At 37.5% G+C, this 17,446-nt stretch overlaps 1 protein-coding gene across 1 annotated transcript in view; it reads left to right on the top strand.

Annotated features, from left to right (window-relative positions):
- Positions 1-16,681, top strand: part of CTDSPL (CTD small phosphatase like) — a 99,797-nt gene extending 83,116 nt beyond the window's left edge. Inside the window, exons 6-8 of the mRNA XM_067530388.1 lie at positions 7,963-8,055; positions 9,857-10,042; positions 12,097-16,681. Coding sequence (XP_067386489.1) covers positions 7,963-8,055; positions 9,857-10,042; positions 12,097-12,222 — 405 coding nt within the window. The 3' untranslated portion in view covers positions 12,223-16,681. The remainder of the gene's footprint in view (positions 1-7,962; positions 8,056-9,856; positions 10,043-12,096) is intronic.
- The last annotated feature ends 765 nt before the right edge of the window (positions 16,682-17,446 follow it).

Here is a 17,446-nt window from a genome sequence, read left to right as displayed (position 1 = left end):
CAAGTAATCAGTTTACTTATTGCCTGCACAAATATTGTCATGTCACTACTTATCTGAAGACTGTTCAGTAGCCTGTGAAATAAGTTAGTAGTCTTAGTCTGATTCCTAAAATGGAAGTGTATACATTGCAAAAACTATCCACACAATTGTCACTACTTGACATGCTTGTTAAACATCTTAGAGGCAAAAGATTAAATAGGCAATGGGCTGAAATATTGTTTGGAGTGGTGGTCCCTCTGCCGGTATTGATTGTATGCCTGTTCTGTGGGTGGAGAGCTTCAGTGCTTAGGCCTGTTAATCTTTTATCAGCACTGAGTTAACTTACAAGAGACGGGAGTGTGTATATTTATTATTTTATGATTTTTTTGTGTTGTGGTTAGGTCCAAAGGACCACATAAAGCTTAGGACTTCATTGTGCTAGGAGCTGTACAAACACATAGGTAGACACAATGTCTGCCTCAAGAGTATACAGTCTAATTTTGAAACAAGATGTCAGGAGTGAATGTGGCAAACAGTAGGAGGAAACATAGTAGGTTAACAATAAGATCAGAGTCACATACATTAGTTATTGCACAACTTGATGGCACTATAAATGAATGTATCCATCATATAAATTAATATCACATACCAAAACACAAACGACATTAAAAAAATTTTAAATTTGCAAAATCAAGCACTCAGAAATTAAGTAGTACCAGAATTAAGGTTGCCTGTTCGGTACCCTTCTTCATTCACTGCAAACCTTCCAATTTCTGCAGCAAACTTGATAAAGTTAAGCACTAAGATTTGGTGATTGCATATGCAAATAATGAGCACGTGCAGTTCTGAAAAACTGGGTCCATGGGGTGGGGTTTTTTCGTGTGTATGATAAATAATATGAAGGGGAGGAAGGCACAAGACTAGAGACGGGTTCTGTAATTGGCCCTTCCAGAGACTTCCTGTGTATATTGGGCAAGTAATTTAATCTCTTTGAATTTCTGTTTCTTCATCTGTAAAATGGGGATAATACTTCCTATTTTACCAGGCTGTTAAAAAAATTGATAGCAAAGCATTTGAGATCTTTGTGGGGGGAGAAGCCACCTACTTGCCTCAACGGGAGGGTGAACTTGATGGGGCTGGCGGTGGAAGGGGACAGCCCTGGTAGTGAAGGAGGGAGACAGTCAGTGAGGAACACCAAGTAGCTCTCCCCCTCCCCAATGTCTCTAACACCCATTGGCCAATATAGGAGTAAGATTGCTGATTGGCCAGCATCCCTAGCTCCTGGAACTTAATCTCGAGCAGGGGCCACATAAAGCCTCTTTCAACTCCATTGCAGCCCCTTTCCTTGATGAAAAGATTAGCAACATGGTACTCAGTATAGGGGAATTCTGTGCAGTTCATATGATATGAAGTAATCACCTCTGTGGGAAAAGTAATATAGAGCTGTTGTCTATCTAGAAATATTTTTTGAGGGAAATCAGATTAATACACGTTGAGACCATTGTGATCTAGTGTGACCTCCTGCATAATACCGGCCATGTAATTTCTCCAGGTGGTTCCTGCATCAAGCCTCTAACATCTGGTTGAGCTAGAGCATAAAATAAACTAAATTTCAAACATCCTTAGTTATTTGTCTGAATCTGCCATTCTTATATTATGTAAACTCCTTAAGACAAAAACAAAAAGATCATTGAGCAATTGGCAAGTATTTTACGTCCATTTTAAATGATAGAAGCTCTGAAAGGTTATGAAGCTATACCCACAATAGTTAACATCTGCTGTGTCAGAAAACAGTAGAACCCTGTCAAGCAGCAGGTTGTTTGAAAGAGGATTACCTTGCCTGAGCTTACACTAAAGGGCTCTGTCTTAGATGGTGTCTACACTGCAAAGCAAAATCCACAGTGCCAAGACCCAAAGGCTGGGCTTAGGCTGCAGGGCTAAAAATAGCAGTGTAGACGTTCCCGCTTGGCCTGGGAGAGTCTTAGAGCCTGAGCTCCAGCCCGAGTGGGAACATCTACACTGCTGTTTTCAGCCTCACAGCCTGAGCCCACACATCCAAGTCAGTTGACCTGGGCTCTGAGACTCCATGCTGCTGCTTTTTTCTTTGCAGTGTAAACATACCCATAGAAAACAAGCAGAGTATGTATCTACAGCCTGTAAATACCCACAGCTGGCTCGGGCTCCTGGGGTTCTGGCTGCAGAGCTATAAAATTATTATGTAGACATTCGGGCTTGGTCTGGAGCCTGAGCTATGATGAGAGAGGGTATATCTACATTGCAATTAAAAACCCATGGCTGGCCTGTACCAACCGGCTTGGGCTGCGGGGCAATTTCATTGCAGCGTATAGTTCTGGGCTCAGGCAGCAGTCTCAGTGTGGAAGTCTGCACTGGAATGAAACCGCCTCTTAGCCCAAGCCCCAGGCGTTGGCATGGACCAGCAGTGAATTATTAATTACAGTTTAAACATTTTACACAGTTTAATTGCAGTGTAGACATCCCCAAAGTGAGCATTTTGTGCTGCTCTGTAATTTTCTGAAGTGCCCAATCTGAAACACATTGCATGTCTTTCAAATACAACTCATCTCTGATTTTCTTTAAATATCTCTGTACAAAATGTATTAATGTGCATTTGGCTATGAAAGACCTTGAATTCTCTAGGAAAATACAGTAATATAATACATCTAGCAAGCTGTTGTTCTCTTTACATTGTAATCTCCAAGTGACATACAGAGAGCTTAATTATCCTGTCTGTTATGGCACAGCATATTTATGGGAACAAATACCTAGGAGGACCACTCCAATCCATGCAGATACTGTACTGGCCAGATAATAGCATGGTCCTCTTCTCTATTTTCTATCACCAAAATTTCTGGCCCTTAATTTGAGAGAGCAAATCATGGTAATGCTGTGCCCTAACAAATTATGTATCAGAAATCAAGGTCAATGAAACACATTTGTTTGAATTCATTGTCTGTTTTGAGGAAGTTTATCAAGGATGAAATGAAGACTTGAGTTGGGCCCAACAATACAATAAATCAGTGTTTCTCAACCTTTTCCATGCTGCAACTTTGACATTTTCCATAGCAGCATCACCTCTCCCTGAAACTCCTTTCCCATTTAATAGCATGGGAAGGGCAAGATGGTTGTGACCCCCAGACTGAGAAGTCATGCACTGAAAAGTTTTAATTCTAGCACCCAAGAGCATTACTATGGTATGCTTATTTGGCTAGTGAAAGGTAGATAACATTTTAAATGACGTGACTCAAAAGTTTGGAGTTTCTCTTTGGAATGTTTTGTGCCCTCAACAGTGCTATATGGTAGCTTTTGGTAACTCGCTTTACAGTCTCCATAGAAGAAACTGTTGACACTGACACAGCCCCATTACCCCCATATGATGATTAAGGATCCTTAGTATAGGTAGATCTTTGTCCATTATCCAGGTTGCCTTACCTAACTTCATTCATGTCTTACACTTGAATGATTAGGAGCAGAAAAGGCAGCCAACAACAGTTCGATTTTTTTCATGGGTTTGGACTGAGTTCTTGTTCCTTATTAGGACTTTGGTCTAAAGTTGCCATATTTTGTAGTGAACAAGACTGTTGGTTGTCCAGTGTTTTAACAGTATATTAATAAGGAAAAAATTATTTTTGCCAATGAAAATAAGAGAAATGTTTAGGAAATTTATTTAGAATATTGTATGTGATTATTTTTTTCAGTGGGGAATAGCTTTAAATACAGACTTTCTCTTCATAAAGGACACAGTTCCTCAATTATTCTTCTGGAAAAGGCTGTGACCTGGTTCAAGTAATCCAGGATAGGCTGTGTGCAATCTAATTGGCCTATTCTTGATTACTTGCACTAGGAGGCAACCACGACAAAGTGAACCAGATATGTGAAGACTCAAGAACCTACATTATTTTCCCCCCTTTCTATTAATAGGAAGTGCAGACCCGATGAAATGAAGATTACAGGTGCTTGAGTTGTCTTGGTCAGACTTTTCTGGTATTGCATGAAGATTCCAAAATTCTACAACTAATATTTTATAAACCAACTATATGAGTCCTATTTCTAATATTAAAATAAAGCTTACTGTTCGGTTTACAAATATTTTAGTCAAAATTGAGACTTTCAGATGACACAGAAAACTTATCTGTAAATATACTCTAAAGCAGTTAAACTTAATTTGGGTTATGCCACCTATAACAGTTCTAAACTAAAAACTGGCAAATATATACAGTATTGCAAGACCCTGCCTAAAGCCAGGAAGTAAATTTCAAATGTTAATGTCCAAGAGAAGGTTAATAAAAAGCAATGATATTCCTTTAAATTGTTACCAGACTAGAGACGTAATTAGCAAGGCATTGCATCCCAAGAAGTACAGATATGAAAAAAATTGATTTTTTTTCCTGCCCTGAAGACAGCATGGAAGAGAAGAGAAAATCCAGGAGTCAGTTAGTCTAGTGACTTGAACTGAAAATGTTTATATAACAGAGAAAAAGCCAAGCCACAAATAACCATGCAGCATTGAGATTCAAGTTCAGTAACTAATGAAGCGAAGAAAATAATACACTAAATGAGAATGTAGGGAGGCATAGGAGAAAAGAACTGCACTGTGAGTTGGAGAAAAGGTTCATGTGAAATAGATCAAGGCATTTTGGAGTTCAGGATTACCGACAAACTTGCAGGTGCTACCAACACCTGGTAATAACTTTTCAGAAAGCAACTTCTGTAGGGGAACCGCCCCCCCCCCCAACGCACCAAGAAACCTTGTTTTGGAAAACAACTTGCACTGTTTGGAAGAAGATTTTTTGTGTATGCAAGCAGGAAATGGTTAGGCCTTATCCAGAAATTGGAAGTGGTTCTGTAGCATGTACTAAGAACTCACACACATAACAGGGCATCTGAATTAGTAATGAGGAGAAAATCTATTGGTAAGTGCCCAACTGGCATAAAAAAGGAAAAAATAGAAGAAAGAAGAGAAGAAACTGAACTAGGAAGCATGGGAAGAACTGGACTACCATGTCATAACGTGAGGCTGCTTCACTTAGAGTGACACTGCGTAGTTCCAGTTGAGCTCAACTACCTGTTTGCTGGCTCCCACAGAAACCCTGCAAAGGACACATAAAAGAACTGATTTCAAACTGTATTTCTATTTCAACCAACTTTTATCAGCGAGTTTGGGATCAAGAAACTCAATTTTACTGTAGGCTAGCTATGGCTGCCCTGGCATATGGGAAAACAACATTTTATATTTCAGTTCAAATGACTGGATTGGATTTTTTAATCATAGTTCAAAGGAGGAAAACGCTTTTGTAATAGAGAGAGTGCAGCTGGGGGATTCTTTGTTTCGGTGTGACTGAATGCACTGTTAAAAAGAAAAGGGACTAAGAAGGCATAGAACCTCTCATCTGTGGATAGATAGTTTCAGTACATTGGAAAGGGAATTCTCACATATTTGGGGCTATTGTGTACGTAAGTATGGTGGGAGGAGGATATAAAGCTAAGGAATTTAGAACTTGACTGATTCTGTTCACAAAGAGTTAATGTGTAATATGCCTTGCTATTTTCTATTTCTTTTGTTTTGCCTTAACTGATATTACAATAAAGTTTGCTGTTCTGTTTACAAATATTTTATTAGTCAAAATTGAGACTTTCGGATGACATAAAAAACTTACCTGTAAATATATTTTAACTGATTTGCTGTCCTGAAGACCAGAAGCAGAGGAATAAACTTAAATTGATGCAGTGCTTCTCCCACTATTGCCACACTTGGTTGTTTATGCTCTCTTAGGTCAACAGAAGGGAAGCAAATTGTTAAAAGGCGCATTATAGCAAATGAATGATTGAGTTTGTGAAACTTCACTTCTTACCTATGTGTTGTAAAAGTTGCATTTGGGAAGTAAATGGTAGTCAACAAAGAACCACTCAGTGAGGCTAGATTTTAATGGAAAACTAATGGTTATCTTAAAAGGGGGGAGAGAATTATTTGCTGCACTCCTATTGAAATCCAAGGAACTACACAATAGTTACCTGAAGAAAGAGCGCATCAATTAAATATACCTGTTTCAATATAATCTATTGTAAACTTAATTCCTGATGTTAAATAGTTATTTGATTAAGTGGGGTCAAGTACTTGCTGAGGTAATATTTTAAAAATAGGGAATCAAAGTGAGAACCAGGCTACGAATTGTCCTCCGATTCCAAAGTGTGAATGTACCAAGAGTTGACTCAGGTGGCAAAGGTAAAGTTTAGTTACAATTTAGTAAGAGTAATAACCTAATCTAGCAAACTTGTTTGCGCTGCATGTAGTAGGGCACATTACCACCCCAAGTGGAAAGTACATGGTTTTTTCATCTGACCAGTTAGGACTTTAGACTACATATGCATATACATTCTTTTAATATAAAGCCGGCAGTGTTTAAGCCCTTATGATGCAATGTCCCTTCTCTTCCCTTACTTATTGCTTTAATTGTTGCATTATGAAGTTCAAACGGATGTTTCCGTAACTTCCTCTTTCACTGTGTGTATGTACAGGCCTGCTGCATTTTTGCCTTTTAACATCACTGTTACACTGGCTAACGTATTCTTTTCATTAGGTTAACTCCCTTAAATAGCACACCAGGCATTAAACCAGATTAGTTTTGTATCTTTTATCTTATGATAGCTGGCTTATTCCCTTTTTAAGGGAGAAACCCATTTATTTTATCAGGCTTTTGCATTTAAGAAAATTTCAGCATTGTGGATTACTTGCTAAAGTAGGAAGGGACAACATTGCTAATTTAGTTTTCTCAAGAACCTTTATCTAACGCTAGCGAGAAAGATAAATAACATTTTTTTTTTAAAGGAAACATTTATCCCCCCCCTTGTCCTCCCAGTTTGCATTATTGTTTTTAATTGATTGTAAACTTCCTGAATAAGGACAGTCTTTATCTCAGTATTCTCTGTGAACACTAAGCACATTGCTGGTGCTTAACAAATAATATAAATAGCCGTATCAATTGCAATAAGCAACTGGTTCTTGCTGCAAAACGGCAGCAAGGCTCTTTTGCTCGAGGTACTGCTGCCTGAAAGGAGGAAAACCCAGAAGATTTACTGTATTTATGACAAGGCCTCAGCAGAAGACTTTTTGCATTCCCAATACAGCTCAAAATATACACTGTAAACTAATTTCTCCATTGAAGAGGTGAAAGCCTGTATTTTATTAATGGGTTTGGAAAATCAATAAAAAGCAGCCATAGGGTATGTTACCTGACATCCAGAAACAAAAATTGAAGAAATTATTTTATTTACAGAAGAAAAGGAAGAAATCAATATGTGAGTTGTGGTCCCATTGCAGAACTCCTCACAACACAAGATAAAACTTTCCCTCAGATGTTTTCTTTCCTCTCAAAACTGTTAAGAATTGAAGAAACATGAGCATCAAGACTCATGCTGCTTAAAGGGCTCTCCAGTCCAGATTTTTAAAGGTATTTTGGAGTTGCTATGATCCGTGTTGCAATGCCTAACTGATTTAGGAGACTAGATCTCATTTTTTAAAGGGATTTGGGTACATGGGAACCTAAATCTTATCAGCAATGGGATTTTGGCTCCTAAGTGCCTAAATCCCTTTGGAAAATGAAATTTAAGCTCCTAAATTACTTAGGCATTGCAACACTGAGCATAGCAAGTCTAATACCTTTAAAAATGTGGGCCACAATCCTTATTGCTTTGGTGCCCTATTTTATATCTGTCTTTTCAATTTTGAGAACGTATATTTCCAGCATGACCCAGTATTACTAGTTGTGCAATCAGCATGGGGCTATCAAGTACATAGGTTCAAATATTTTGTTATTGAATATTATGCTTTGTTTTATATCATCCTTTTCCTTCATCTGTTTAACTGATCCTCCTGTGTCACATGTTAGCCTAAAATTGGTAGGTAGAACTAACTCCAGTCTTTTTGGTTTAAGCATCATTTGATCTAAACAGTTATTGTCATTCCAGGTCTATGTCTTGAAACGACCACATGTGGATGAGTTTCTCCAGAGGATGGGAGAGCTCTTTGAGTGTGTACTCTTCACAGCCAGTCTAGCCAAGGTTTGTCGTAGTCGCTTCCTTCGCCTTAGTATTTTTAATGCTGGTTAGTGGACATTTTGGTTGAGTTTTCTGTGGATGATAGTTTACCTCACTCGGTACAATCTTAATTTTTCCCCTTCTTTTCTGCTTCTTTGTCTGACAGTGTGTACTTTGTCTGCTAGTGTGTGGGTAAGTGTTTCCATGGTAACAATATCACATATGGGCTTGTCTCATAATGTAGCCTCCATGCATTGCTCTTGATGCCAATATGAAAGGCTTACAAGTTACCATGGTGATAATGGGAAATTAGAACAAATAGAGCACTACATGAAGCAGTATATTAAAGCTGGGCATGAAATAAAGTATGCCATATCTAAACTGTGTAACTAGCCAATAGTTCAGAAAGTACTTTTGGCGCAAAAACGTAGCGCACACAAATATCTGAGATGTGGATGTGCATTTATAATTGTGTTTAGACTTATAAATGTTTTGTAAAGCTTGATATATTTAGCATCTGAAAAACAATATTTTGTGCCCTTCTAGCTTTTGGTAGAAATAGTATCTCATGTAGGTAGTTTTGTAGTGGGCAATGCAGTTTTACTTTTGCAATATTTTCAGTGTATTGCATTTATGGTTTTGGTTTTGAAGTGAAATCAGTTGATTGGTAATTTTTTTTAATTTACCTTATTTAAATATCTTTGGTTTAATAAGGCAGGTTAATTCTGATTTTTTTTTGTGGCTTTCCATAGACTCTAGAGATGGAAAAGACCTGTTAAATAATCTAGTTCATCTCCTTGTGAGTGCAAGATTGTGTGTTTACCAATATTGTGTCCATTCTACTTCTAAAAGTCTCAGTGGGACTTGCACTAATTCTCTTGAAACAACTTTAATAGAAGGGGAAAGGTTTATTGACAGCAAGATCTATTTTGCTTTTTGTTCATTTTAGAAAAGTCCAATAAAATGCTCCATCATAGCTTTCAAAGAATTTATGCTAACTATGATTGTCGGGGATATGGGCACTTACAATCTGGTTTCCTATCTAGGTGTCTCCCATCTTCTCCCCCACTTCCCTTGGGCCATTAGTATCAATTCTTGAGTCAAAATTCACAGCCTCATGTGCTATGGTACTTACGATATCTTTGAGGTGTGCTATGTAGCACTCCTTTCCTTTGAATATTGCCAACACAGAATGTTACAAATGGGTATTTTCACTAATGATGTTTTTGCCTGTCCTCTCATGGCTGGAGTGTGCATGTTTTTGGGATCTTCAGATCCCCTGCTGACATCACAAGTCAACATGCATCCTTGAAAAAGGCACATAATGAATTAGGCCAAGTCAGATGCCTCCTCCATTACTCTTGATTTCACAGGTACATGGAATTGGACTTGGTACGAATAGCTGCAGAAAAGTGGTACCATGTGCTCTAGGTTTTCCGTTACTTTTTCATGCATTTTTACAATAGTGTCAAGTGAGAACTCTGGACTCATCAACTTCTAGGAATTAAAGGACAAATGCAAAGGGCCCATTCTGAGATGTGTTAAGATAATGAGTAAATCATAGCAAGCTTTACAGTGCAAGTTATTTTCTTTCTGGAAGATAACTGTACTGCAGTCCTGTTACCGATGTATCCATAATTTTAGCGTTGCTAGCACATAAATTAATATTAAGGAGAAAAAGCTGACGCAAAGCAGATTGTAGTTCTATTTATAATTGTGATTTTTATTTGTCCTTAACCTTTAGTTCTAGGAAACATTGTTATACCTGAATACATTCCATTTCAGTTTTTTTAACTTCTGAATCATATTAACTTCTGTCTTTAAGTATGCAGATCCAGTGGCAGACTTGTTGGATCGCTGGGGTGTGTTCAGGGCAAGACTCTTCAGAGAATCCTGTGTTTTCCATAGGGGAAATTATGTGAAGGATCTGAGTCGACTGGGACGAGAGCTGAATAAAGTTATTATAGTGGATAACTCTCCTGCATCTTACATCTTCCATCCTGAAAATGCAGTAAGTAGTCCCAAGGAATAACTTTTTCTCATTGGTCTTCAGTAGTCAGGTTTCCACACTCAAACAATATTAAGTACTTAAGTTACTTTCAGAGTGTTAACTAGTGTCAATAGTGTCATCATTCTCTGAAACTTTAAATAGAAGATTAGGTTCTAGTGCTAGATATTATGTGGTCAGATATAGGCCAAACGTTTTCATGCTACTCTGCCAGTTCATCTTTCTCATGTCTAGCTCTCCTTCTAGTCTAGCTTTGGGCATCTTCTAAAGAGACTGTCTAATTGTGCAGAAAAACACACAGTGTGATGTCTTTGTCACCACTCCGGTTTCAGGCTGTTAGAAGAGAGGACATTCACACAAAAACCTTGGAAGGATTTTTATTTGTTTAATGGTGATTACAGTAAGAGGGGCTTATTTGAACTGGCCTGGGTACTCTGATTTTCTGTTTCATATGAGTGAAGTTTTTTAATAGAGAAACTAATAACTATTTTTACTGGCACAAATTAAGTACCTGTCTTTGTATTTTGTATGTATGTATTTTCTATTATTGTGAATTAAGACTGTATCTGGGGACAACTGGCAGACCTGGTGCTGATTTCTTCCTTCCTTTCTTTAACTGATAATTAGTACTTGTGCTATGGTCATTCTATGGTTCAAAATACTAGTCAACCAGCTTATCCAGTTTTAGAAATAAAGCAAATGAAAGAGGATGGGTTTTGGTAGTAGTATAAATGCTGGCAATACTGGTATTTCTCACTCAAGGTATTTCTGCATATTTCTCTTTGGAGATTGAGAGTAGAGCTCCCTGCTCTTGGTATGTGCCCGTGCAATCCACATGAAGCCTGGAACCCATTGGAAAGCTTTTGCAGTTGGGAACTGCACGACAGAGACCTTTCCATCGGCCAACACTGTCAATATACATGCCACACCTCTCTTGCTAGCCACCAGAACAGCAAGCGGGGACTCCCTCTAGTTCCCTTGACCAGGAAGTTGTTCATCAGGCATTTTCTTTGGTTTTTGAGGATGATTTGATTGTCCGTTGTTAGATTTAGTGTAGCTTTTAGCTGATACGGTAAAAAGTGAAGGTTTAAGACAAGCTTGTCTTAAAACATCAAATTTTTCAACTCAGACCCTCAAATTTTAATGCCTTGGGTGCTTGAGTGAAAGACCCTTACCTGGTTAGTGCCACATATAGCTTCAGTATACCAGCTCTGCCTGCAAGGATCAGGAGCCTCAACTCTAATCCATGCTGATGGTTAAGATTCAGAGCCCTTTCCAGACCAATTTTTATGGCCTAAAATCCAGTGCTAAGAAGTTATCTGAGTAACTAAATCCTGTGTGGAAAAACACTATAAACTAGTGGCTATTCCAGTCCCTGGAGGCACCAGAGAATGTAACTAGATCCAAGACAGCCTCTACTGCATTCCTTCAATGAGGTCCCATCATGGTAATACACAAAACTCTTCCCTAGAGACCAGCCTAGACCTTAATGAAGCATTATTCTCTGAACCTGGCCTCAAAATCTGATTTATAGTTCAGAGCAGCAGGATACTCATTGTTCATATATCTCCTCCTCAACCACGCTTCCGAAAGGGTTTCTTGCTCCTTGCATAGGCATCTGTATTGACAGTACTCTAGGGAGAAAGAAAAGAGACTACCTGTAACTGGAGTTTTTCCAAGTAGACTATCAGTGTCTTAACCCTTCTTCAGGCTATTTTGGACTGTCAGGAGGCAGAAGAAATGGAAGGGGATGTGCCATGTCTCATGTAACTTTGCTTGGAACATTCCACATCTGGGAAGAAGGCCTGCAGTTAGCTTTCCAGAGGTTTCAGTCTTGATGTGGGTGTGCAAGTATATCTTAAGGAATGTGGGACTGAACTGGCAATGTACTTGAACCCCAGTTACAGGGGAGTAACTTTTCTTTATCATGGTCATTAGCTGCAGGTAGGATGCCTGCCACTAGGTGCTGTAAGCTAAGATTCTGAGGTAAATGGAAATTGTGCACCTGTTCTTGATGTAGCAAAACCTCCTCTATTCTGTATCTTTCTCTGCTTCAGGTGCCTGTGCAGTCCTGGTTTGATGACATGACGGACACAGAGCTGCTAGATCTTATTCCTTTCTTTGAAGGACTAAGCAGAGAGGAAGAAGTTTACAGTATGCTTCACAAACTTTGCAACAGGTAGCCCTTAAATCAGACTGCTGCTGGTTGACTGCAGTTGCTATAGACTCTCTCTTCATCTCTCACAGCTCTTTCAAACAGGCTTTGAGAAGGCCGCTCCTGTCAGAAGTGCTGTTCTTGATCTTCCTGTTACATTGTACACGAAGGACAATCATGAGTGATGCTGTTAAGTCTTCAGAAGCCTGACGTCTAAGATCACGTATTGAGACTACTTTTTTAAAAAAGAAAAAGAAGCTATTTTAAATGGGACTCTTTTAATGACTTTCATAAGTGGACACATTTTACTGGATCAGCTTTTCTTAAAACATGCCAAAAAAAAGAAACTTGTATTTCAGCAGTCAAATTTTTCCCCTTTCCCCCTCCCACTATGCAGACTCTTTCACCCCCTGCTTAGAGCAGTTGACCTGACTCTGAATTTTTTTCTTACAGAATGAAGTGCCTTTTTGAATGTTATTTTAAGATAAAAGTTCATTTTTGTATAAGGTGTATTTCCAGACATCTTTTAGTCTTGTATTGTCTAAATGCTTTAAAAAGGAAAATTTTTATAGAGCACTGTAATATATGGTAACAAAGGAAAAAGCTGAAACAAATATGCTGGGTTCCTGTCTCCATGGTGATGTTAAGTTGTATTCATTACATTTTGTCATGCTCAAAAGGTTTAGGAGTTTGGGGGAGTGACTTTGGTTACATGCTTGTGCTACTATGGTCTTACTCATTTTGGACACAGTTCGAACATATCTGCAGTTGTTTAATTATTAGGGAATGATAGAATTGGAAAAATATGGTGGCAAATAGACCTTAAGCACCTTTTATGCTAGATGGATCAAGTTCTATTATCTCTGCTTACGCACAACTGCCATCTCTCTCTAATTTTTTAAAACACCATAATGAGAAACCCCCATTATATTGGGAGGAAGGGAGAGAGAATCTATTTATTGATCTAAATTCTTTTCTTACAAAAGTCCATCTGGGTAACCTGAATCTGTACTGAGCTGTTAAGAGTATTTCTTCTCTTAATTGCTGCTACTGTATACCTACCAAATGGAGTTGACTATCGGCTATTCTACTGTTCTTTGCCACTGTGCCTGCGCTACAAAAACATTTGCTGTAAGCTGCAAATTTGGGCAATAAATGAAATGCAGGTGATATGCCCCACCCTTGTGTAGTAAATGTGATATCTGACATACCAGATAACTCAGTTCAAGGTGACCTTCAAAAGACTTTGAAAAATACCTTTTGCTCCTTTATGCACCATAAAGAAGCAAAATGGAGGCATGACCATAATTTGTTTTTAAAGCGGGGGCCTTTTTTCCCTGTTTTTGTTTTTCCTTAGAAATATCAGGAATCTCAACTGATCTTTCCTGTTTTTTGCTGAATACTTGTGGAGAGTCTCAGATGCAGATATCACCCCTGCTGGAGAATTAGAATTCCTTTAACACAGAATTCCTTTCTCTAAAGTACTCTTTAGACTTTGGAATTAAATAGGTGTTAACTTAGATTTTTATATTGTTTTTAACATTCTGACTAAAAATCCTGTCTTCTCAGTTGACTTGGCTTTCATTTATTTGTGATGTCATAATTACACTAGTTCTTCATTCATCCCGGGTAGACAAGACTGAATTTCTGATGTTAAAAACATGTGTATCTTTTTTAACCCTTTCAGGCCTTTTGAAGAAAAAAGGCACAGCCCTTCCCCCCACCTCTCTTTCCAGGGTCACCTTTTAACCATTTTTGCACCAGTAGAAGTCTAGTCATACAAATTAGCCATATTTGGCAAACAAAGTGAAACTAAATATTTGGTGCTTTAATTACCCTACTGTCAAATGCCACAAGGTAGATATAAATTGCCTTTTTACAGGTGTGACCAACAGGAATTACAAGAAGCTGACCTGTATAGTTTTGGCTTAAACATTTACTAAGAAGCTTAATAAATTCGTTCATAAAAGGGTGGGCCAGCCTACACTGGCATGGAATAGATTATCACAGGTGCAGTATAAGACTGAGAGAGGACTTATCTCCTTGTAGTGCAGCTTCACACTGTGCTTGCAGTGTTTCTCAGTGAGCGTGTTCTGAGCAGTATCATGACATTTGAGTCTGTACAGCATCACTTTTTTTGTTCTCTCATCAGTTTTCATTGCCATAGTACTGTATGATTCTGTGCCAGAACTAAGTTCTGACCATTTTTTAAAAAAAAATCTAGATGGATTAAAAGGACGTGTGGATTCTGGTTAGTCCATTGAGTTTATGTTCAGTCTAAGATCTTTAATTTTGTTTTTTAATACAGAGTAATGAAACCATAAACTGCCAAAAAGTTGTTCTCTGAGCAGTATTTTAACTGTATTTGTGACCTCTGTGCCTCAGATACAGTCTGCAGGGAAGTATTCAGGTTGTAGTTTATTGTGCAGGTATGATGAGAATGGCTGAAAAAAAAATTCAAAGATTTTCTCACGAGTATTAGACCAAACAGTCTTACCAATTAGACAGTGAATAACCCCTTCATGAGACATTACCATTTAAACAGTTGTGATCTGTTGTACATAAGGCAAACCATGTCATTAGCTATTCGCATTTATAAAAGCAGTGATTTCATGAACCAGTTGCCTTAAATGTCTGTGAATGAATGTTGATATTAAAGTGACTTGTATTGTTTCGAAATCAACATTTAATGGACAACTGAACTTCTGTTCCCGCATCTAAAACCATTTTAATGACTAATACTATACAATCACTGTCTTTGTGTTGTTTTTGTATAGTTTTGATACTCTTTGGGCCATTATAATTCATAAAGTTCCAGAATAAATTGGCTTTATAATTTCAACTAATGAAGCATACAAAATAACACGCAGCACTCAAAAATGACAAAATCAGGGGTATATATCGTAGTAACATTTCTGATCCATGCTAATATTTTAAGTGCATTTTATATGTGATTTTTGTTTTAGAGTTCTAATCATGGTAAGCTTCACTCTAGAATATGAGACTATTTTTGGATACCCGATTCCTTCTGACATCAAATGGGATGATTGTTTAAAATCAAGTTTTGGGTTTCTTAAGTGTTTGGAATTTTACAGCACATGAGCAACTATCATATATACATTTTTTGCACTTTATTTTGCCACACTTAAAAAATCCAGATTTTTATAAACTTTTTTGATTTATATATAACTCTATATTTGATGCACCAAGATTTTAACAAAGCAATATAGTTCTAAGAATAATGCCAGGAAAACGAGCCGAATATTTGTAAAAAAAATTGCAATATGGTTATTTTTGTGTTATTTTAATTAAATCAGATTTTGAAAATCAAAACAGAAAATCAAATTAATCCCCAAAGCTCTTCCATATTTACAAGTGCAATAGTGCATGTTGCACATAGGTCACCGACTGTTATAAGCCTTGTCTTTCAAATATAATTCCCAGATATTATCATAACACTATTAAAAAGTCTTTCCCAGTGGATCATTCAGTTCAACTAAAGAAATGCTGCCTGACCCGAAGTTCCGTTGTCCTTTCTATGTTGGGGGTTCAAAAGAGGTTAGTTATTTGCCTACATGGGGATATATATATTTTTTAAATTTAAAATGTAAGGCAGAGTGCCATAAATTCTTGAAATTCAACTAAAATGTTAAGATTAAATTGCAATCTGTAAACTAGGGCTGTGCGCAGAATATTTGTTAAACACCAGGAAGTTTTGAATGGAAGATTTTAGCAAATGTACCAATACTACTATGTTCATTTAGGTAGCTTTGGAGAAAAAAAAATAACTGTCTCTTGTTTTTCCCTTTAATTTCTTTTTTAAAAAACAGTGACGTTATACATGGAAGAAACCCGTCACCTGAAGAGCTTGGTTATCAATGTGTTCAATCACTTTATCACGGCATGATTTTAATTAGAGTGGTTGGGGGACAATAAAATATCTAAATTATACTGGCTTGTACTGGGGTTGCAGCTTTGAAATTTCAATGTAAAAAGTCTGTAGCGATATAATTTACAAACACACATAATCCTATGTTTTACAGAATTTTTTTTACTAATAAAACACACAACCGCACAGCCCTATTGTAAAAGAAAAAAATGTTTGTGCCTCTGATTTCAAAGGTGCTGTCATGTATGCCTTTGTGTGGTGAGGAGGGCAGGTAAGACTTGGGTTGGGGAATTGCTTGAAATTCTATAGGCTAACTATGCAAAATGAGCTGTTAGTTTCTGTTCATATTTTATTGTAAAAATCCAGCTGTCTGGCTTTTTGTTAAAACTCTTCTGGGAAGTTAACAGAGGAGTAAGCAATGGACATATTGCTTGTTTGTCTAATAATGGAGTTGTTTACACTTTAATGCAATGAACAATCCAGCAATACTTGAGAAACACTACATATATAGTGTGAGTGTTTTGAGGAGAGAGAAGTGTTGTCAATCAGGTATTGAATGGTTTCTTTACTGTCACAAATAAAAGTTTTTAACAATTTAGACACTTGTTCATGTAATACTTCTCTGAGAAATATCCTGTCCTTTCCTTTTTGCCACTTTCCCCTTCAATTTTGATCATTTTCCTCTTCTACCAGGTTCTTTACTCCCTCTGTGTGTGGTTCCTCTATAGATTGGTTGAATCATTCAGCACCACCCTTTTTTTTAAATAAAAGCATGGATAGTAGTTCTTATTGAATACCCTGGCACCTGCTTGTGCAGACAAGAGCTGATGAACTGCTGATGAACTCTGTTAAATAAATTGCTGGTGACTCCAGCAGATGTTCCTGCTATTTAGATCTCTTGGATGAGATCATACTATAACTTGTGCAGGTCTTAAAGCTGACTGACTTTTGGAGGATTCTCAGTTCGGCTGCCTGAATAATGGTTTTTACAATCATTGCCATATCTTAAGAAAAGTCTGATTAAATTATGTATTGTATCTGGTTGAACGATCTACTCTGCGATTCATTAGAAATAATAACTTTCTATAGAACCTTTCCTCCAAGGAAAATGTTGTGTACAAATAGGGTACATATTATTAACATTTTAAAATTGTAGGCATACACAGATTGATTAATTTACCCATGGTCATACAGCAAGCAACTGCAATTAGGAATAGAATCCTGTTTTCCTGACTCCTGGTTTCTTTCTGTAGCCATTCAACATCCCTGTCTCTGTGTGGTAAGTTTAAATTTTATAAGTTGATTTTATTTTTTCCTCCGACTTTTTCACTTTACTGTGAACAAAATGACCTGTGTTTAAGAT

The sequence above is a fragment of the Emydura macquarii genome, unplaced genomic scaffold, assembly GCF_026122565.2.
Source record: "Emydura macquarii macquarii isolate MOO-44397 ecotype Brisbane River unplaced genomic scaffold, CSIRO-AGI_Emac_v2 contig_3080, whole genome shotgun sequence".
NCBI classification, from domain to species: Eukaryota; Metazoa; Chordata; order Testudines; family Chelidae; genus Emydura; species Emydura macquarii.
This window is presented reverse-complemented; position numbering and strand designations above follow the sequence as displayed.